At 44.9% G+C, this 23,244-nt stretch overlaps 1 protein-coding gene across 3 annotated transcripts in view; it reads left to right on the top strand.

Annotated features, from left to right (window-relative positions):
• TDRD9 (tudor domain containing 9) overlaps nucleotides 1–23,244 on the top strand; it is a 318,134-nt gene that overhangs the window by 271,720 nt on the left and 23,170 nt on the right. For all 3 annotated transcript variants that reach the window (XM_033952909.1, XM_033952910.1, XM_033952908.1), the window contains 3 exons: nucleotides 753–862; nucleotides 5,586–5,682; nucleotides 6,119–6,257. In XM_033952909.1, coding sequence (XP_033808800.1) covers nucleotides 753–862; nucleotides 5,586–5,682; nucleotides 6,119–6,257 — 346 coding nt within the window. The remainder of the gene's footprint in view (nucleotides 1–752; nucleotides 863–5,585; nucleotides 5,683–6,118; nucleotides 6,258–23,244) is intronic.

Raw genomic sequence — 23,244 nt, 5'->3', positions numbered from 1 at the left:
CTTAAGATTAATTGGTTACTGGAATCTATTGTAGATAAAGACCTTACATGGTTGGAGTCCTCTTTGGGTCTCTCCTATTTTGCTATGCTAAATCTGCTAGAGTTGAGCACAGAGGCAGTTTAGTTGATCCATTCCTTCTTAGTCCCTGAATGAAGATGCAGCTGTGCGTCTAAATTTTTGATTTGAAAAAATCGGATAATGTTACTCCATACTACAGACAACTCCTTTGGTTGCCTTTTGAGGCCAGGGTTTGGTTTAAATTTGGGATGCTTTGTTATAAAGCTGTACATGGTCAGGCACCTGGTTATTTACTAGAACAATTTACATTTTTTTAAGGCGGTTTGTCCACTAAGGATAATTTCATTGTTTGTGTTCCCTCCAGTATGAGGATGTCTTTATAAGATGTTTTTGCATAGAACAATTGCGTATCAGGCTGCTAGTTGGGATTCGGAACTGCGTATTTTGTTTGCTTCTTTGATTTCATATATGCATTTCCTAAAACTATTAGACATCTCTTTTTGTAAAATTCTTAGGAAAGTAAGGAAGATAATATTTCTCTTGTATTTCACTGTGATGTACATTCTTGATGATGTAAACCACATCAATCTGGAAGGTATTGTGGTCTAGAAATGTATTTTAATGTAATGTAACACTGAATAGGCGTTTAAGAATGATTCTTGTGATCCATCTGTTTAGTTAGTTATTAATGTGACTGAAGATCTTTTTTGTTTGTCCATGCTTGTTTGTCCTAGATGCATTTGCATAGAAAAGGAGAGCATCAACTCTGTCCTGGTCAATGATTCGCCTGAAGATATTTACCAGAGAATGCTCGTGGCAGCATCCCTGTCAGTAAATGCATCTGGTAATTCCATTCAGCTTCTTTGTAAAGTGTAGCCTCCACGGATTTCATGTGTTTGCTGGTTTCACTCTAGTTGTTGCCCAGCAGAAATGAGTATTTCCTTAGTCTTAGTAGGTAAGTATACAGTCTATTTCCATTGGATATATAGTCAAAGAGTCAATACATTTCCTGACATTGATTTTTACAGAGGCTGAGTTTAATAAAGCTAATTTTCTTTTCCCATTTTCATCAATGTTTATATATATTCACTAGCAGATGTCTGTAAAACACTTGCAAGGGTGTCAGCACTTGCACCTCTGATGGTACAGTGTAGCTGTCCCTGCTGCTGTTGTACTCCCACCATTGTTCCTTCATTCACTGAATTGGAGGATCCAGAGAACTGCTGAATTGTGCATGAGACATTGATGCTATTGAGCAGGGCAGAGTTCAAATTCTAGGGTTGCTGTAAGTGTACATGTCTCATGATCCCTGTATTATAGGGGCAGTTCCATAGTGGAGTGCACATGGTATCCTGCTTGTCAACAAATGAATACGTATACATATGCAGGGATTTTACGGGTATCTGCTAGTGGTGATATATAGATAAACAATAGTGATCATGTGAAAAATAAATTAGCCTTTTCTTACCATGACTTTTAAAATTGTTCTCTCTGAAAAGCAATAGTGAGAACTCTTTAACTATACAGGCTATGGAAATACACTTCCCCCTCCGTATTTGTGGTTTCCATATCTACGGATTCGCTTATTCGTGGTTTTAGACTGCATTTTCATTGTTTGGGCTATTTTAAGCCCTGTAAGCCCCCCCTTAAGCCATACCTGGTTGTCTAGCAGGTTTTTGGGGCAGGAGCGATCTTCCCATTCTCCTGCCCCTTGCAGATCGTCTCTCAAGACTACGATGGGAGCACAAGGCAGCCATTTCGTGTGAGCGATCTGCACGGGGCAGAAGTGTGGGAAGATCGCTCCTGCCAGAAAACCTGCTAGACCACCAGGAAAGGCTTAAGGGGGCTTAAAATAGCTGGGGGGAAGTGGGGGTTTTGGGCAGAACTGGCCCAAATATTATTCGCGGTTTTTTAATATTCACGGGCCGACTCTGCCCCTAACCACCGCGAATACGGAGGGGGAAGTGTAGTGTGCTGCATACTTGTACAATATGTGTTATGGGTGAAATGAGGCATCTGGATAATGTAAACATTACCAGCCAGATGATATTCCCTATCAAAAGCAGTTTCCGCTTTCTTTTATCTTTCACCTTTGTATTTCACTTCCTGAAGAAAAGAACCTGTAAGTTTCCTTGTTTAATTTACTCCCACGCCCCTCTCTTCCCATATTACCACTACGGGGAATGGTTAATCAGCGGGCTGGGTTGGAAGGCAGAGGAGTAGGGTTAAGGATTGATAGCTATATCAAAAAGATGGGTTTTCAGTCTGCTTTTAAACAAGGGAAGGGGCTTTATGGGCAAACTCAGGTAATTTATTCCAGGCATAGGGGGCAGCTAGATGAAAGGAACGAAATCTGGAATTGGCAGAGGAGGAGAAGAGTAATGCTAAGAGTGACTTATCTGAGGAACAGAGTTCTCTGGGAGGTGTATAAGGAGAGAGAATCGAGGAAAGATATTAAGGGGCAGCAGAATGAACACATTTATAGGTCAGCCATAAGATCTTGAACTGTATGCGATGGCAGATAGGGAGCCAATGAAGTAACTTAAGGAGATGGGTGACATAAGCGTAGCGAGGTTGGAAAAAGATGAGTTACGCAGCAGAATTTTGCACAGATTGCAAGGGGGAGAGGTGACACTGAGGGATACCAGTTATGAGTAGATTGCAGTAATCTAAGCGTGAGGTTATGAGAGCTTGGTCAAGGGTCCGGGTAGTGTGCTCTGAGAGGAAGGGGCAAATTTTGGTGATATTGAAGAGATAGAAGCGACAGATCTTAGCAGCTTGTTGGATATATGTAGAAAATGAGGTCAGAATGGAAGACCATTCCGAGATTTCGAGCAGAGGAGACTGGAACAATGACAGTATTATTTACAGAGATGGAGAAAGGAGGAGGAGGAGCAAAGGAAAGAGGAGCAGCTCAGTCTTGGACATATTTAGTTTCAGATAATGGCAGGACATCCAGGCAGCAAAGTCAGCCAAACAAGCAGAGACTTTTTCTTGGACTTTAGGTGAAATTTCAGGTGTAGAGAGGTAGATCTGGGAGTCATCAGCATATAGGTGATACTGGAAGCCATGGGAGGAGATCAGGACACCAAGGGAAGAGGTGTAGAGAGAGAAGAGGTCCTAAGACAGAACCCTGGGGGTACACCAATAGCTAGTGGGGTAGCAGCAGAAGAGGACCCATCAACACATACACTAAAGGTGCTTTGGGAAAGGTAGAAGGAGGCAAACCAGGAGAGGACAGATTCACAGAATCCAAACGAGAACAGCATATCAAGGACTAAGCTGTGATTTACAGTATCAAAGGCAGCAGACAGGTCAAGAAGGATAAGGATAGAGTAAAGGTCCTTAGATCTGGCCATGAACAAGTCACTGCAGACCTTAGTTAGGGCAGTGTCTGTGGAGTGTTGGGGATGGAAACCAGATTGTAGAGGATCGAGAATCTGTCGAGTTGAAAGGAAGTCCAGGCAGCGAGGGAGAATAGCACGCTCGAGTATCTTGGATAGGAACGGAAGAAGGGAGACAGGGCGATAGTTGGACGGGCAGGAGGGGTCCAGTGAGGGTTTTTTGAGAAGTGGTTTAACCACTGCATGTTTGAAGGCAACAGGGACAGTTGCAGTGGAAAGAGATAGATTGAGAATATAACATATAGGAGGGATAACAGTATGTGAGATGGGGTCGAATAGAGAGGTAGGAATAGGCTTGGCTGAAGACAGTTGTGCAGTTTCTTCCTCTGTGATTACAGAGAAGGCAGAAAAGTCAGCAGTAGTTGATGGAGGACCATACAGAAGAAGCTTCCTGAGCTGTTTGGGTGAAGGATGAAGGGGAGGTGTGAGGTTGAAGTTCAGGAGAGTGAATGGTGGGTAAGGGAGAAGGATGTGACTTTGTAGTAAACTCAAGGGCTATGTTGCGGACCTTATGGAAGTAATCAGCCATAATCTGGGGAGAGAGATAAGGAGGAGTCAGAGGAGGGGGCGCTTTGAGGAAGTGGTTAAGCGTGGCAAAGAGATGACGAGGGTTTGAAGAAAAGGGAGAGAGTTAGCTGGATGTAGTAGTCTTGCTTGACCCATGTAGGTGAAGAATTATAGGAGGTCAACATAAATTTAAAGTGAAGAAAGTCAGCACATGTGCAAGATTTGAACCAAAGGCGCTCAGCACAGTGGGTGCAGGAACGTAAGTAATGGACACTGGGGAGTGAGCCAAGGTTGAGGTTTGGTACACCTGACAGAATGAGAAACGGGGAGCAAGGGTGTCCAGAGGAGAGAATAGAGTTGTACGACGAGACAGCTTCATGGACAGACTTAGATAACATAGTGGAGGCAAGGAAAGGTGAAACAGTGGATGAGAATGTGGAAGGATTGAGGGCTTGAAGATTTCAAAACCTCTTGGAGGTGACTGGGCATGGCGGAGGGGGAGGGTGAGTAATGGTGAAGGATATTAGACGGTGATCAGAGATGGGGAGCAGTGAGGTAGAGAAGTTAGAGAGCAGTTGGAGAAAAAGACAAGGTCAAGGCAGTGCCATCCTGATGAGTGGGGGTTGTGGAGAAAAACTGGAGATCAAATGAGGTGGTTAAGGCAAGAAACTTAGCAGCATACTTGTCAGTGGGATCATCACGGTGAGAGTTAAAGTCCCCAAGAATGAGGGAAGGAGAAGATGAATCAAGGAAGCCCAAAAGCCAGGAGTCAAATTCAGAGAGAAAGGAGGAAGGGGACTTTGTGGGGGGGGGGGGCAATAAATGACCACTATCCAGAGGTAGAGGAATGAATAGGCAGTAGAGTGGACTTCAAATGGGGAAAGGCTGTGGGATAGAGGGAGAAGAGGTTGGAATCTGCAAAAAGGAGAGAGAAGAAGCCCAATACCTCTGCCTCAACCAGTAGGGCGAGGTGTATGGGAGAAGTGGTAGCCACCATGGGAGAGGGCAGCAGCTGCAGTAGTGTCCTCAGGGCAAATTCATGTTTCAGTTAGAGCAAGCAGGTGAAGGGACTGGGAGATAAAGAGGTCATGAATGTAGGGCAGTTTGTTGGAGGCAGAATGAGCATTCAACTAAACTTCATACAGGTGCTAATTAGCCTTGTCAGTCCCTATGGCAGGGGTGTCAAAGTCCCTCCTCGAGGGCCACAATCCAGTTGGGTTTTCAGGATTTCCCTAATGAATATGCATGAAATCTATTTGCATGCACTGCTTTCAATGTATGCAAATAGATCTCATGCATATTCATTGGGGAAATCCTGAAAACCCGACTGGATTGCGGCCCTCGAGGAGGGACTTTGACACCCCTGCCCTATGGTCTTTCCAGAGACTACCCTTGTAGCCCAATCTGCTCCACTGACCTGACATGAAGTTTGTATAGCCTGCCAGACACAAGCTACTAGTTATTGCTAAGTGCTTTTAAAAGTAATGCTTGCAACCTGTCAGACTAACAGAGCTCTTAGTTAATTTTTATCATTTAAATAAAAACCATGTTCTTCAATGAACATAAGTCTGCTGCAGTAATTTCAAATTGATACAATTAAAGTTTCTTAAATTAGATTTTGGTGTAGTTTGTTGACTTTGATCTCATTTTAATCAGGCTCTACAGTGCTATTGAAGGAGACGTCATTGATGCCAAGCATTCCTGGCCTCCCTGCTCTCATCAGCATGTTGTTTGCTCCTGTGATGGAACTAAGGTACGTGACAGCTGAAATCTGTTTTACTATTATCCTAGCCACAGTTCTAAGCAGATAACAGTTTACATACAGAATCAATAAAAATAACATAAATGTGAGTATATGGACTACAAAAACCATGAACTTCCTTGCAGACCATCATCATCCTGCAGTGAGCTTGTCACTCCAGTCTACTGGATGTCTCTATGCCAGGTACAATATATCAGATTGAAGACTCCTATGATAGAAACAAGTAACTAAAAAGATTCTCAGCAAATACCATGATACACAAATAATGTGATGCACTGCTGCTTAGCTTTCAGATTGTTTAATATATGTTGAATTAACATTTAAATCAACAGGTACAACATTTTTGAGATTTGCTGATTTCAGATATCACATAGTTCTGCAGCCTACAGGACACTTTGGTTTGTCATATTCCTCTTTTCTGTCTCAGGATGGATCACACTGGAAGAGAATTCACTGGTTGCTTGTGTGGCTTGGGCTATAATGCCAAAAATGGGACTCCAGTTTTTCCAGAACATAATCTTGAATTGGCATTTGACGTGCGTATCGATGTAGAGGACCTCTATGAGGTAAAATGGATGAAAAGTTTTCCCTTATTCTATCAGCAGAATCTGTATCTGAGAGCTGCTGGCTCAATCTTTTCTTTTAAATTATGGGAGGTCTGAAAATGTTTGATTGAAACTTGGAAACTGATTGACATTTGTTTTTGAAGGAGGGTAGGCTTATAGTTAAATCACTTGCCTTGTAAAATCAAAATTTCAAAAAGACAAGCAAAAAAAGCATATTAAGATTCTATTACTAATTATCATTTTTATAGTGCTGCTAGATGCATGGAGGGCTTTGGGGGTAGAAGGAAATATTGAGAGTATACTGAAGGGCTGACCTTAAGGTATCTTTTCTGTTGCAAATAAATAAACTTGTTTCCCAATGAGGGAAGGATATGACATGAAATCGCTTCTATGATGTTAATTGCTGTTGTAGAACATATTTGTATTTTACATAATTACATGTATGAATGTGTTACTAGGCAATTCTGCATGTGAACATGTATGTTCCTATTTTAGATATGAAACAATATAAATTAAATCATCTCTTGCAGTAGTTTTTTTGTATTTAAAGAAGGTCTTAAGACTAATCAAATAGTAACAGAACAAGCAAAGGTAACTTAGATGTACAAAACCAAAATATCAGCAAAGTGTGCCAATCTCAAAGAACTTGTGGTACAAAACAAGGCAATCCAAAACCTCATCTTTATATTTTAATCATTAAATAGTCCCTCTAGAATATTTCCAATGAATAGCATTTCATGAATCCCCGTTCAGGTATTTATCCCAGGACAAGCAGGCAGCATATTCTTAACTGATGGGTGACGGCACCGACGGAGCCCTGGTACGGACAATTTTAGAGTGATTGCACTCTAAGAACTTAGAAAGTTCTAGTTAGGCCGCACCGCGCATGCGCGAGTGCCTTCCCGCCCGACGGAGGCACGCGGTCCCCAGTTTCTTAGTTTCCGCGGAGCTAAGAAGACGCGTTTTTTTCAATGGCCATTGAAAAACTTTTTTCGCCTTCCCGCTCGCTCAGTTTTTGTTTGGAAGTTTCTCTTCCTTCTTGTTTCTTTTCTTGTATATTTTTATTTTTCTTGGGTTCGCCCCGGCGGGGCCTGCTGTAATCATCGAGTCCTCCGCTTTCGATTTAGCAGAGGCCGTGTTCACCTTCATGCCCCCTCAGCCTGGATTCAAAAAGTGCCAACGGTGTGCTAGGCCCATCTCGTTGACCGACCCGCACATTTGGTGTCTCTAGTGCTTGAGTCCGGATCACAGGGTTTCCACCTGCACCCGTTGTGCTACTTTAAAAAAGCGTACTTTGAAGAACAGGTAAATTCAACAAAAACTCCTGTTCGGTACCGCGATGGCTGATCCTGCGGCATCGACACCAGCATCGACTGTTTCTCAGCCGGCGCTCACTTCCTCGACGCCGCGTGACACCGTACCGGCGTCGCACCCTACAGGTAAGCCGGCTAAGAAACCTTCTTCTTTGGAGTGTCCTCCGGTCGCTGTGGCAGAGAGTCCAATCCTGCCGACCTCGAGGCGCCCCCATAAACGCTCCGCCCCTATAGAGGTGAATGCATCCTCCTCGGCCTCCTCATCCTCTGGGCATCGAGCGGCACCACAGGTACCGCAGAAAAAGAAAGCGGTACCGGTGCCCTCCCTGGACGACCGTATTGAGGCCGTCCTTCAGGTGCAGCTTAAAGAGCAGTTGCAACAGCTCCTTTCTACTCTCTTGGCTCTCTTCCAGTCCCGGTCCGGTCTGAGCCACCGGTACTGCTTGTGGAGCAACCGTTATTGTCGGCTTCCACTCTGTCGGTACTGGTCCACTCCACTTCTTCGGCTTCCATGCCAATATTGTCTGCGGAACCGAGAGGTCGCACAAATTTCTGTCTCCCGGCACCGGCAACCATTGACTTCTCTAGGTACTGCATCCCTCCGTTCTGGGAAGTCGTTGCGTAAGTCCAGGCATCTTGAATCCTCGACGCCAGACTCTCGGGGCCGTAGTTCACAAGTCAGAGACCCTGATCTTTGGGATGATTCTGAAGAGCCTCTATTATCTGATGCACAGGCCTCTTCTGCTGCGGAAGATCCTTTTCCTCAGGATCCTTCTGTTAAACCTGATTCTTCTTCTTTCACTTCTTTCCTGAAAGAAATGTGTGAGTCTCTCTCCATTCCTTTAGAGGCTGAATCTAAAAAGTCCAAGGCTTTTCTTGAAGCTTTGCACTTTGACCAACCTCCCAAAGAATTTCTCAAACTATCACTCCATGATATTTTAAGAGAGACTTTCTATAAAAACTTGGAGAACCCTTTAACAATTCCTGGGGCTCCAAGGAAATTGGACACTCTATACCGAGTAATTCCTATTCCAAGCTTTGAAAAGCCTCAGTTACCACATGAGTCTTTACTTGTGGAATCCACCTTGAAGAAGACTGCGGGCTCTAGTGTCTATGCTTCTGTCCCTCCTGGCAGAGAAGGCAAAGCTATGGATAAATTTGGCAAACGCCTTTACCAAAATGCAATGCTTGCCAACCATTCAGGTAACTATTCTTTTCACTTTTCTTTTTACCTGAAACAGCTTATCCAACAGCTTTCCACCTTTGAGAAGTACCTCCCAGACAGGAAACTTTCCTCATTCCGTCACTCCACATCAAGTTTATTACAACTTCGTAAGTTCATGGTGCGATCCATCTATGACACCTTTGAACTTACCTCCAGGGCTACAGCAATGGCGGTTGCTATGAGACGTCTCGCTTGGCTTCGAGTCTCTGAACTCGATGTCAACCACCAGGACCATCTTGCCAACGCCCCCTGTTTAGGTTGTTTGGCGATGAGTTGTTTGGCGAGTCCATGGACTCTACTACTCAAAAGCTTTCTGCGCATGAGACTCGTTGGGACACTCTTCTCAAGAACAAGAAAAAGCCTCCACCTGCCCGACCTTTTCGCCAGCAGTCAGCTTATCAACGTCGATATTCTGCTAGACCTTTATCATCTGCTCCTCAGCAGCCAAGACGTCAGCGTCCACAGCAACGCCAACCACCTCGTGCACAACAACAACACCACCTCCACCACCGAAGTCAACTCAACCCTTTTTACTCCATTCTCCAGAGCCTCGCCAGCCTTCTTCCATCAGCCCTGCAGTCTCAGCCTATAGGAGGACGTCTATCTTTTTTTCTCAGCCGTTGGGAGACCATCACCTCAGACAAGTGGGTTCTCAACATCATCCGCCACGGCTATTCTCTCAACTTTCAGACTTCCCATCCCAAGTCCTCCAAAAGAGTCTGCTTTGAACACATCTCAGTCCTCCCTCCTCCTTCAGGAGGTACAATCCCTTCTTCTGAACGCCATAGAGGAAGTTCCTCTAGATCAGAAGGGGCAGGGATTCTACTCCCGCTATTTTCTGGTCCCCCAAAAAACCGGAGACCTCAGACCCATACTAGATCTCCGAGATCTCAACAAATGCTTGGTCAAAGAAAAGTTCAAAATGCTTTCTCTGGCCACACTTTATCCTCTTCTCACTCAGGGCGACTGGCTATGCTCCCTCGATCTCAAGGAGGCCTACACTCACATTCCGGTCAACCTAGCCTCCAGACAGTATCTCCGCTTCATGATCAATCGCTGCCATTACCAGTACAAGGTGTTACCCTTCAGTCTTGCCTCCTCTCCCAGGGTATTCACAAAGTTCTCATTGTGATGTCCGCTTTTCTACGCTTTCACAATCTTCAAGTCTTCCCCTACCTGGACGACTGGTTAATCAAGGCTCCTTCATCTGAGGAAGTGCTTTATGCCACCAATCAGACCATCCTATTTCTCCAACTTCTGGGTTTCGAAATCAATCTACCCAAGTCGCATCTCATCCCCACTCAAGGACTTCGTTCATCGGAGCGATCTTGGACACTGTTCTCATGAGGGAGTTCCTTCCATCCAACCGCCTTCAGACTCTTCTTCATCTCTGTCAACAAGTGCTCCCACTACTTTCCATCTCTACAAAACAAATGATGATACTCTTGGGTCACATGGCCTCGACAGTTCATGTCACCCCCTTCGCACGTCTTCACCTGCGCACTCCTCAATGGACCCTAGCTACCCAGTGGTCCCAGGTGACGGATCCTTGTTCGCGACACATATCTGTGACATCGTCTCTTCGACAATCTCTACAATGGTGGTTGAAATCTTACAATCTCTCCAGAGGTCTTCTGTTCCATCTGCCTCCTCATCAACTAGTCATCACCACAGATGCATCCCCATATGCCTGGGGAGCCCACTTGAACGATTTTCGAACTCAAGGTCTTTGGACTGCCCAGGAAAAGAAGCATCACATCAATTTCCTGGAACTCAGAGCGATGTTTTATGCCCTCAAGGCTTTTCAGCACCTTCTCTTTCCTCAAGTTCTACTACTTTGCACAGACAATCAAGTTGCAATGTACTACATCAACAAACAGGGTGGGACGGGCTCTCGCCTGTTGTGTCAAGAAGCCCAAAAGATTTGGTCTTGGGCGACAGCTCACCATTTATTCCTCAAAGCTGTTTACATTCATCGAGAGCAGAATTCTTTAGCAGACAATCTCAGCAGAATTCTCCAACCCCACGAATGGACTCTCGATCCCATGACTCTCCAGTCCATTTTCACTCAATGGGGACATCCTCAAGTGCAGTGTTTATCAACCTTTTTTGGGCAAAGGCACACTTGTTTCATGAAAAAAATCACGAGGCACACCACCATTAGAAAATGTTAAAAAATTTAACTCTGTGCCTATATTGACTATATATAAAGTAATTCTCTTGAATAGGAATCAAATAAACACAAAGAAAGTATTTTATAATGCTGCCACCGCCAACAACACCGTTGGCGGCGGTGGCACTCAAGTGGCTAAAGAGCCGCAGTTTGCCGGCCTAGGGACAACACTGGAGGGTGGCCAGCTGTGCACCCCCTTGGGACATAAACCCGGGGTGGGGCAGACTGCCCCCCCCACCCTGGTATGCCACTATCTGTACCTCACTCCCTCCCTATGACCAAAAATTCTCCTTTCTTCTATTCCCCGTGTACACAACCATCTCTTTCCCTCCCTTCCTCTCTCCCAAGTCCATGCCTTCTGTGTCCAAAAACCCATTCCCTCCCCCACCGCAGCATCTCTTTCCCTCCCTTCCTCTCTCCCAAGTTCATGCCTTGTGTCCAAAATGCACTCCCTCCCCCCTTTTGTGTTCCGTGTTTGCCTCCCAGCCCATCTTTGCAACTTTCTCAGCAAAACGAAGCTCAAGCCGTGAGGCTTGTCTTCTGCTTCCTGCCTGTCCTGCCGCGCACAAATAGCCGAACGGAAGTATTTTCCGACGTCAGTGCTGACGTCGGAGGGCAGGCTTTGCTTAAGCCCTCCCTCCGACGTCAGCGCTGACATCGGGGAACGCTTGCGATCGGCTATATGTTAGTTGCAGGGCAGGCAGGAACAGAAGACGAGCCTCGCGGCTCGAGATGTATTGAACTCTGCGGGTCCCCCGTCCAGCTCTCTCCTGTCCACGTGGGGCGGACCGCCCCCTCTCCCTAGACTGGTGGTACTGCCCTGATGGTGGCCCTGACCGTACGGCACACCAGGCAACATCTCGCGGCACACTAGTGTGCCGCGGAACAGCGGTTGAAAAACACTGCTCAAGTGGACCTTTTTGCAGCTCCTCACAATCATCAACTGCCCCACTTTTGCTCCAGACTCTACTCCCCTCACCGTCTGGCAGCGGATGCGTTTCTCCTGGACTGGACCAATGTATTCCTTTATGCATTTCCTCCTCTGCCTCTCATGTTGAGAATCTTGTTCAACTCAAGAGGGAACACGCCACCATGATTCTCATCGCTCCACGGTGGCCCAGGCAACATTGGTTCTCCCTTCTGCTTCAACTCAGTTCCAGGGAGCCCATACTTCTTCCACTGTTTCCTTCTCTGCTCACTCAGCATCAGCAGTCCCTCCTTCATCCCAACCTGCAGTCTCTGCACCTGACAGCTTGGTATCTCTCGGGCTGACCTCAGCTCATTCACTTCTTTCTCAGCCTGTTAGTTCTATTCTTGATGCTTCCAGGAAACCAGCTACTCTTCAATGTTACCACCAGAAATGGACTCGGTTTTCTTCCTGGTGTCTTCTGCATCATCATAATCCAACTTCGCTAGCAGTAAAACTAGTGTTGGATTATCTCCTTTCTTTGTCTAACTCTGGTCTCAAATCTACTTCTATCAGAGTCCACCTCAGTGCCATTACTGCTTTTCATGAGCCAGTTCACGGAAAACCTCTCACTGCTCATCCTTTGGTTTCCAGATTCATGCGGGGTCTTTTCAATGTGAAACTACCTCTCAAGCCCCCTCCTGTGGTCTGGGATCTTAATGTGGTTCTTTCCGCCTTAATGAAGCCTCCTTTTGAACCCCTAGCCACAGCTCATTTCAAATTTCTCACTTGGAAAGTGGTCTTCCTTATTGCTCTCACCTCTGCCAGGAGGGTCAGTGAGCTGCATGCACTAGTTGCCGATCCACCTTTCACAGTCTTTCACCATGACAAGGTGGTTCTGCGTACACATCCAAAGTTTCTCCCTAAGGTTGTCTCTGACTTTCATCTTAACCAGTCCATTGTCCTGCCTGTATCCTTCCTGAAACCTCATTCTCATCCTGGAGAATAGGCTTTGCATATTTTGGACTGTAAGCATGCTTTGGCTTACTACTTAGAGCGCACTACACCTTACAGATCATCTCCCCAACTTTTTCTCTCTTTTGATCCTAATAAGTTGGGTCATCCTGTTTCTAAACGTACGTTATCCAATTGGCTTGCTGCTTGCATATCATTCTGTTATGCTCAGACCGGACTGACACTGGAAGGTTTTGTCACGGCCCATGAGGTTAGAGCTATGGCAGTGTCTGTAGCTTTCCTCAGATCAACTCCTATTGAGGAAATCTGCAAGGCTGCTACTTGGTCCTCAGTTCATACTTTCACATCTCATTATTGTCTGGATGCATTCTCCAGATGGGATGGACACTTCGGCCAATCTGTTTTGCAAAATTTATTTTCCTAATGGCCAACCTTCCCTCCATCCCTCTTTTTGTTAGCTTGGAGGTCACCCATCAGTTAAGAATATGCTGCCTGCTTGTCCTGGGATAAAGCACAGTTACTTACCGTAACAGGTGTTATCCAGGGACAACAGGCAGATATTCTTGCATCCCACCCTCCTCCCCGGGTTGGCTTCTTAGCTGGCTTATCCTAACTGGGGACCGCGTGCCTCCGTCGGGCGGGAAGGCACTCGCGCATATGCAGTGCGGCCTAACTAGAACTTTCTAAGTTCTTAGAGTGCAATCACTCTAAAATTGTCCGTACCGGGGCTCCGTCGGTGCCGTCACCCAGGGCCGCCATCAGGGCAGTACTACCAGTCCTGCATTCAGGAGCCCGGGCTCCCCCAGGGTCCTAGGCAGTGTTCTAAGGCAGGGGCGCCAGTAGCTCGCCAAGGCAAAGTGAGTCGATCACCAGGACTCACTTTGTCTTGGTGATCTAATCTATCGGGCCGATCAGTCTTCCTCTCCCCGACATCAATTCTGCAGTCGGAGAGGAAGTTCGGGACAGCCAATCGCTGCCTGGCTGGGCGGAACTTCCTCTCCGACGGCAGAATTGACATCGGGGAGAGGAAGACTGATCGGCCCGAAGCAGGGAGAGCATGCGTCGGCGTCGGCTTTGGGGCCTGTTATCCATTGGTGGGTCCTGTTCCCCGATGGCAGCGGCAGTGGCTTGGGGAATGGCAGGGAGAAAGAAAGAAAGGGGGCAGGCAGGGAAACAGAAGGAAAGAAGAGAAACAGAAAAAAAGAAAGAAAGGCCAGGGAGAGAAGAAGAAAAAGTTGGGGGAGGGAATGAGGTGTGGAGGAGAGAAAGCATACAGGCTGATAGAAGGGAAGAAAGATTGGATGCACAGTCAGAAGAAGAAAGTGCAACCAGAGACTCATGAAATCACCAGACAAGGTAGGAAAAATGATTTTATTTTAAATTTAGCAAAGTGGAGGCAGTATTACCACAGTTTTCAAAGGAATTTGCCCAAATAACTTAATAGTTAACTGGGTAAATTCCCAGAGATGAAAACTTCCCTTCACTTACTATGCACAGTTCTGAATTTATATCTGCTATCTATATTTTACAATATGGTCCCCTTTTACTAAACCGCAATAGTGGTTTTTAGCGCAGGGAGCCTATGAGCGTCAAGAGCAGCGCTGGGCATTCAGCAAAAACTGCTATTGTGGTTTAATAAAAAGGATGGAGGGTATATTTGTCTATTTTTGTATGGTTGTTACTGAGGTGACAATGCATAGAGTCATCTGCCTTGACCTCTTTGAAAAAAACCCAGAATAGGAATGATAATTAACATTTTCTCAGCGTATAGTGTGCTTCGTGTTTTTTAATTTTATTGTTGGTAGATCATTTTGACTTGGTCATTTTAAAGTAGCTCACAAGCTCAAAAAGTTTGGGCACCTCTGAGCTAGAGCTTTGAAACTGTCTATTTCTATTTTATCCCCCCTTTTACAAAACTGTGGAGCGTTTATTAGCGCCAGCCGTGGTGGTAGCAGCTCTGATGCTCAGAATTCTATGAGCGTCAGGGCTGTTACCACTGTGGCTAAAATCCACACTACAGTTTTGTAAAAGAGTGAGGGGTTAGTTTGTGATGACATATTCCATACTAGGCGAAGGTGTTTTCTGTGTTCTGTGTGTTCGAAAGACATGGTTTTCTGTTAGGATTGACGGTGTAGGATTGATCTGTGCTGGTCTGGCTTGTTTAGTTTTACAATGGGTGTATTGATGTACTGCTCACTGCAATATGTAAGATGCTGCCTTTTCCTAGGTACTCATGTGTGACGTGTGGTTTGTTACTAAAAATCATGTTTTTCTTACAGATGGGGGGTGCCAAAAAATGATGGGCCCCGGGTGTTAAATATGCTACGTACGCCACTGTATGTAAAGATACCAGAAAGCTGGCGTTGCAAAAACTTTAAGTAAATTGTTATTCTTCTAAGTTTTGAGTATTTAACCCTCCCACAATCTCACGGGCACTCGTTTCAAGTTTATTGAGATTTTGATTTAAACGCAATATCAAATATTTTCAATGCGTATAACAAAAATAAATTTTGGGAAATAAATAAAACCATTTGAACAATAAACATACAAACATATCCATAGATGATTAAAATTACATAAGGAGTACGAGGATAAACTACATTTGTTTAAAAATGCGTTCTCCGCGCCTGCTCATAAATTTGTTGACTGGAAGGATCCAGCAATGTGGCCAGATGTCATTCAGGACAAAGACAGAGAAAGAATTGTGCAATTTGGATTAATGATGGAAGATGATTTAAAGCAAATGGCACAGTCTATGAGTAAAGATCTTGACGGACATTCTTTTTATGAATATCTCCTCTATACCAAATCACCCAATGGACGTGAGAAGATTTTACGGGACTAGCTTAGGTGGAGCATTAGCAGAAAAGTATGTGTGTATTCGGCCCATGGAAGAAGGGGGGGCGTCGGGGGGGGGGGGAAGGGGTGCGTGGGGTGCCCAATAGGATTGCTCAGTAAGGGGCCCAGAAATTTCTGATGGCGGCCCTGCCGTCACCCATCAGTTAAGAATATCTGCCTGCTGTCCCTGGATAACACCTGTTACGGTAAGTAATTGTGCTTTATCAAACCTATAAAGCTTAAACCATTTGTGTGATCTCCAGAGGACACATCACTCCCAAGATAGTACCCCACTCCTATAATGAAGCACACACTTTAACAAAACCAAAATCCCTCCAAAATTATAAAATTACCACATTAAATTAACTGAAAGCTCTTAATGGATCCCCAGATTTTCTTCAATGTGCTATGACAACATGAACTTTTCCATTCTATACATATAGCTGAACTTAACTTTCCAGATTTGTATGTCAGACGGCTGCACTCTCTCCCAGCTAGCTGCCACTATCAATTTGGCTGCATTCAAAAAATGTCTCTCAAAGGTCATCTGAGGCCGCTTCAGTCCAGGGATGTCTCTGTTGAATAGAAACATTCCTGAGTTCCATAGTACCCAGTGACCAGTACATCTGCAAATTTGTTATTCTGTTATCTCCCTTCTGGATTCCATATGCTAGGTGTTCAGTCCCAACCTGCAGTCCGGGTATTGCAGAAATCCACAACTTTTCTGAGCACATGCTCTACCTCCTTAGCCTAAGAGCTGGTAAACAAACCCAGTTTAATTTTCTGCAAGCAGTCCAGCCAGAAGTCTTTTGCAGTTGCTCTGCTTTTATTTCTTATTTTTTCGCTTAAAAATTAATTTCTCGGTGGCTTCAGTGCCTTGAGACCCCTTCTCGGTGGTGCCCTATTGGAGGAAAGGATGCAGTCCTGTGGTGCCAGACTGCAGCTTCACAGAGAAGCTCTGGTGGATCTGTGGAGCCAGCCTGCTGTGTGCCACTATTTATAGATTTGGGGTCCCTTCCCCTGGGAGTCTGCTGGCCAGTGACCTTGTCACAGGTTTCAAGCGCAGGCTGTATGCGTCTGGAGCGAAACCCACTCGGGTTGCAGGGTGCAGGCTGCCTTTCCCGCCCCCGACCGTGAGGACGAAGATCCTTGGGGGCAGAGGCCATAGTCGGTGTCTGGCTGCCTAGCAATCCAAAGATCTTCCACTCTGGTCATTTGGAGAAGTTTCTGATGCAGAAAGTCCTCTCTCTCCATTCAGCTGCTGTTAAAATTGCTGAGAGGCAAGGCACTGCAGAGACTGTGAGTACCTCCATTATTTCTTATGGGAATTTCATGGATGGCTTATAAAACGATTTAAAAGTTGTTTTTCACAGTTTCTGAGGGTAATGTTCAGGTCACCCTCCTCCCCAGACTCCAAATCATTATTTTTTTATTTTTGCCGCTTTTGGTGCAAAATTGATTTTTTTTTTTTCCTCTAAAACCCCTGCATTTGACTCAAAATCAATTAGGATGGACTCCGCAACCTCTAATCTATTGAATATGGATATTGTTTGCACTGGATGGGTGTCGGATCAGCAATTGTGTACCGCATGATATAGTGTGATGGGGAGGGGGCAGGATCTTCAGACTATGCCTCCTCTGTGTCCTCTTGAGCTGGGGAGCTGTCCTGGGTCCATGCCTTCTGAAGAAAATTCCACCCAGAGGCCGTCTAGAGTCTGGCACAGTATAGCTGTTTTCCAAGTCTGCAGACTCTTGACGCGATGCATGTTACTCAACAGAGCCCTGCCATGGTTGTAGAGTGGGCCTTTTCACTGGATTTTATTCGGTTCCTCTGAACGGCTATCCTCAGACCCTGCTTGTTTGATGGAGCCAGCAGGCATGTTAGGGCTTTTTTGGTCTATGGCATCTGTGGCAAAGATTCCTGTTCGGGAGCTCTCTTGTCTGGTCATGCCTGACCTCGATTGCAGAAGTTGCCATGCAGTTTTTACTTTTCTTCTGTCTCCTGTGTAGGGGTGTTTCCTTATTTGCACCTGAAGGTTAGGCCTCTCTGACATCATCAAGCCTGAACCATTATTTGCAAGAAATCATTCCAGCCTGAACCTAGCAAGAAGAGAAAGAAGAACACATCTTTGCTGTTTCTATCTGATGCATTCTGGGTATGTACCAGAACTGTATTCTAGTCAAGGACAGCCATCTATGCCTTCATACTCTGCCTATGCGAATCTTGGGGGAGGAATTACTCCTGTACTTCTTATCTAACGAAGGCGCCTCTGTCTCCCAGATTGTACGAGACCCTATACAGAAAGGCTATTCATCTAAGTTCTGTTTCTGGATTGGTCCGGAGAAGTCATCTGACGAGATCCAAGTGAAAACGTGCTAATTATAATTTAGTCTGTGCCAGGATGTGAGGGAACTCGCATCTTATCATAGGTTACTCTGCATTCTCTATAATAATTAAGACCTGAAAAGTTACCTGTGGTGACTCTGCCTGAGAGAGAGAGACCTGGACCTTTAAACAGACCTGGTTTTCATATCACATAAAGGAAACCTTTGCTGCCAAACAGCTTCTCCAGTGGCTGACGAACTCTTGTTCCGGTACCAAAAGAATACTTATCTTCAGTGCTGAGTAGAGGACGACTTCCCTTTCACCTGATTTTGAGCCAAGGCCTAATTGGATGGTGAGAATACGGAATTCTATTATCTTATCATCTGGGGTTAGATAAATGAATCCTATTGTGGTTCGGGATAAGGAGAAGTGAAGCTACTCTTGGTGATAAGCGATATATTTAGTTTGCTGCTAATCAGGAATTATTATTATAAGGAATTATAGTGTAAGAATTAGTTTTACTTATTTATCTAACAAGTGTGTTGTAAGAATTGTGTACTGAGTTTCATATATGTAATCGGATCTTTTGTGAACAATAATTAGTTATTGCTGCTGGCTTATGAAGTATATTTTTCTATTTTCATAATAAAAGTATTTCTCATTAGCCTGGATCTGGTGTCATGTAAGTAGGCAAAGAAAGCTGAACCTGGATGAGATATTATGATCTTCCCTAGAAACTAACAGGCACGTATTTGTTTATGTAACCATTTAGTTTTTGGTGGACTATAAATCTTCCTACACCTGCCACTGTATTTAATTTGGATCCGGCTGATGCCTTTGCTGAGACTGAAATAAGCCCTAGCATGATTTTCAGGGTAGGTCCTAATATAAGCCCTACCCCCCGAAAATAAGCCCTAGTCGTCGGCAGCAGCGCACCCCCTGCTGACCTTTCCATCTCTCCCTCCCATCCGAACCCCAACCGCAAGACCGAAATACCTGGTAACAAATGGCAGCGTCGGCAGTACAGGCTGCATTGCAGCCTGCCTTTCTCACGCTCAGCCGTTCAGTGCCGTGTTGCTGTTGACATCATCAGTGATACAGCAGAGGAATTCCCGGACGTAAGAAGGGCATGCTGCGATGCGGCCTGTGCTGCCGATGCTGCTATTTCCAGGTATTTCGGCTCGTGACCCGGGTTCGGATGGGAGGGAGAGATAGAAGGGTCGGGGGGTTGCAGGGATAGAAAGATGCTGCACAGAGGGATGGGAGGAAGAGAGGGATAGAAGCTTCAAGGATTCTGCTGCACAAGGGATGGGAGGAAGGGATGGGAAGGATAGAAGTTGCAAGGGTTCTACTGCACAAAGGGAGGGATAGAAGTTGCAAGGGTTTTGCACAGGGGGATGAGAGGGAGGGGAGGAAAGATGCTGCGAGAGAACGGAAATAGGAATTGGGGTGGAGGAGAGGAAGGGAGAGATGATCATTGTATGTGAAAAAAAAATAAGACTCACGGTGGGGAAGAAGATTAAGAAGAGGATAAGCACTGTAAAAACGCTAGTGCAAGCATGGTCCCTTTTTAAGGACATGGTCACCAAGGCGCAAAATTTATATGTACCGCGTATCACCAAGGGATCCAAGAGGAAAAAAAAAAAGGGAACTAGTGTGACTCACTGTAGCAGTGAAGGAAGCGATCAGAGACAAGAAGATCTCATTTAAGGAATGGAAAAGGTCAAAAACGGATGAAAACTGGAACAACCACAAACAACATCAAAGCAAGTGCTACAAGGCGATAAGAAGGGCCAAAAAAGACTATGAGGAAAAATAGCCAAGGAGGCGAAAAACTTCTAGCCATTCTTTTGATATATTAAGGGGAAACGAGCAGCGAAGAAAATGGTGGGGCTGTTGGATGACCATGGAATAAAGGGAGCGCTAAAGGAGGACAAAGCCATTGCTGACAAACTGAACACATTTTTTGCATCTGTCTTTACCAAAGAGGATATACACAACTGTTCCGCCACTTATTTCTGTCAGATGGGATGATCAGTGACACTCAGAAAAGCACACAGACAATATAAATGCATAGACAAAGACCCTTTATTATATATATATATATATATATATATATATATATATATATATATATATATGTATGTATGTATGTATGTATATGAATATAAAAATAGAAAAACATCACCATAGCCTCCGGCACCACTCCTCACAATCCCTCACGATCGATGGATGGATGGGCCACAGGACTCCCCCGTAGTTGCAACTATATATAGATTCTGATTCTGTGGGAAAGTCCGGTTGCTTATATAGGGTGAAAACTGCTGAGTTCATAATTACACAAGCTGAGTTCCTGCAGTAACCAGCTCCCTTCACTATGACTCAGGCACACCTGGTACTGTTCTTTGTTTTGGCAACACCCAGGTCATATTCGGTCAGGATAGCAGATAAGCAGACTTGAGGAGACATGTCACGTATGCTGAGTTTCAGTTATCCACTGGCCATAGGCATAACAGTAACATAACGGAAGCCGACAGACTATACGTAGGAAACGAGGATGGGAAACTGACAGGGATGATGGCCAGTATAGAAGAGGTATGCAGGCAGATTGATAGGCTTAAAACGATAAATCCCCGGGACCGGATGGCATCCATCCGAGGGTGATCAAGGAACTGAAAGGGGCTATAGCTGAACTGCTACAACTAATAGCCAATCTGTCGATCAAATCGGAAAGGATTCTGGAAGACTGGAAAGTGGCGAATGTCACGCCGATCTTCAAGAAAGGTTCGAGGAGAGATCCGGGAAACTACAGACCGGTGAGTTTGACCTCGGTACTGGGAAAGATGGTAGAAGCGCTGATAAAGGACAGCATCATTGATCACCTTGGCGGACACGAGCTGATGAGAACCAGCCAGCATGGCTTCAGCAAGAGAAGATCTTGCTTAATGAACTTGCTGCACTTCTTCGAGGGAGTAAACGGGCAGATAGATAAGGGCGAGACGGTCGATATTGTATAGCTGGATTTTCAGAAGGCGCTCAATAAGGTCCCGCATGAACGACTACTTCGAAAAATTGTGAACCATGGAATCAAGGGCAAAATCCTCATGTGGATTAAAAACTGGTTGGCAGATAGGAAACGGAGAGTGGAGGTAAATGGACAATACTCGGACTGGAGAAGCGTCATGAGTGGAGTGCAGTAGGGTTCGGTGCTTGGGCCCGTACTCTTCAACCTATTTATAAACGACCTGGAAACTGGTACGACGAGTGAAGTGATTAAATTTGCGGACGATATGAAGTTATTCAGAGTGGTGAAGACGAAGAAGGATTTTGAAGACCTGCAACGTGACATAAACATGCTCCAGAAATGGGCCGCCACAAGGCAAATGAGATTTAACATAGATAAGTGCAAGGTGATGCCTGTTGGTAACAAAAATCTTATTCACGAATACAGGATGTCTGGTATGGTACTCGGAGAGACCCCCCAGGAAAGGGACTTGTGGGCACTGGTCGACAAGTCGATGAAGCCGTCAGTGCAATGAGCGGCAGCTGCAAAAAGGGCGAACAGAATGCTAGGAATGATTAAGAAGGGGATCATGAGCAGATCGGAGAAGGTTATCATGCTGCTGTACCAGGCCATGGTACGCCCCCACCTGGAATACTGCATCCAGCACTGGTCGCTGTACATGAAGAAGGACACGATACTACTCGAAAGGGTCCAGAGAAGAGCAACTAAAATGGTTAAAGGGCTGGAGGAGCTGCTGTACAGGAAGAGATTAGAGAAACTGGGCCTCTTCTCTCTTGAAAAGAGTGGACTGAGAAGGCACATGATCGAAACATTCAAGATAATGAAGGGAATATACTTAGTAGATAAAGACAGGTTGTTCACCTTTTCCAAGGTAGAGAGAATGAGAAGGCACTCTCTAAAGTTAAAAGGGGATAGATTCCGTACAAACAAGGAAGTTCTTCTTCACCCAGAGAGTGGTGGAAAACTGGAACGCTCTTCCAGAGGATGTTATAGGCGAAAACACCCTCCAGGGATTCAAGACAAAGTTAGACAAGTTCCTGCTGAACCAGAATGTACGCAGGTAAGGCTAGTCTCAGGGCACTGGTGTTTGACCTAAGGGCTGCCGCGTGAACGGACTGCTGGGCACTATGGACCACTGGTCTGACCCAGCAGCGTCAATTCTTATGTTCTTATGTTCTACCCGAAAATAAGACCTAGTGCCTTTTTTGGGCCCAAAATTAATATAAGACGGTGTACTATTTTTGGAAAATAACGATATGCCCTTTCCAGTTCAAACATTCATCAAAACAATAAATAGGAGCACTATAAACTTAAAACCACTTTATAAACTGCCTGAAGGGGCTCAGACCCATGAGATGGTGTAATGAACACGACCAGGGTAAAACCCTGATTAGTGTTTCAAATGTCTATCATTGCTCCCTTTTGGAGTTGTTTATAAAGTTGTTTCATATAGTGGTGTAAAAAAATGAATGACAGCTCAGTTTGATGATAAGTCGGGACTACAGCTGTGAGTGTTGTCACATGAACCGGATATTAGAGAAGTCAAGAAAGCTTTGAAGGTGGCGCTGTAAGTTGGCTTTGTTACATTTTTACCTTTTAAATAGTAAGAAGCACTTTTTCTCTTTTTTTTCAGAATACAATTCTCTTTTTGATTGTCAACTTGTTGAAGCGGGTTCTCTGAGGAAGCCGTCTTGGCGAAACGCGTCAGATCCGTTTTAGCAAGATAAGATTCTGCTTCAGAAAGACTACTTTCACTTACCTTGAGTTTTTCTAAAAAAACTAAGTTCAAAATTTAAAATATAAGAAAGCTGTTGTGAATCAGTGAAACACTTTTGCAGTTCTACTTTAATTTTTTTTACACTATATGAAACAACTTTATAAATAACTCCAAAAGGGAGCAATGATAAACATTTGAAACACTAATCAGGGTTTTACCCTGGTCATGTTCATTACACCATATGGTTCTGAGCTCCTTCAGGCAGTTTATAAAATGGTTTTAAGTTTATAGTGCTCCTATTTATTGTTTTGATGAATGTTTCACCATTTTGGGACACTAGTTTGTAAATTTATTACCCAATAGTGATTTAAAGGGGATCCAGCAACTTTCAGTGTTGGGATTTAAAACATGGAGTCTACTGGATGGGATACCGTGCTCTCGTTTACTGAAGAACAAGCTGATGATATAGTATCCACTTTCAGTTTGTT

The sequence above is a fragment of the Geotrypetes seraphini genome, chromosome 7, assembly GCF_902459505.1.
Source record: "Geotrypetes seraphini chromosome 7, aGeoSer1.1, whole genome shotgun sequence".
Taxonomy (NCBI): domain Eukaryota; kingdom Metazoa; phylum Chordata; class Amphibia; order Gymnophiona; family Dermophiidae; genus Geotrypetes; species Geotrypetes seraphini.
The sequence above is the reverse complement of the archived record's forward strand: the minus strand, read 5'-3'. Positions and strand labels throughout refer to the sequence as shown.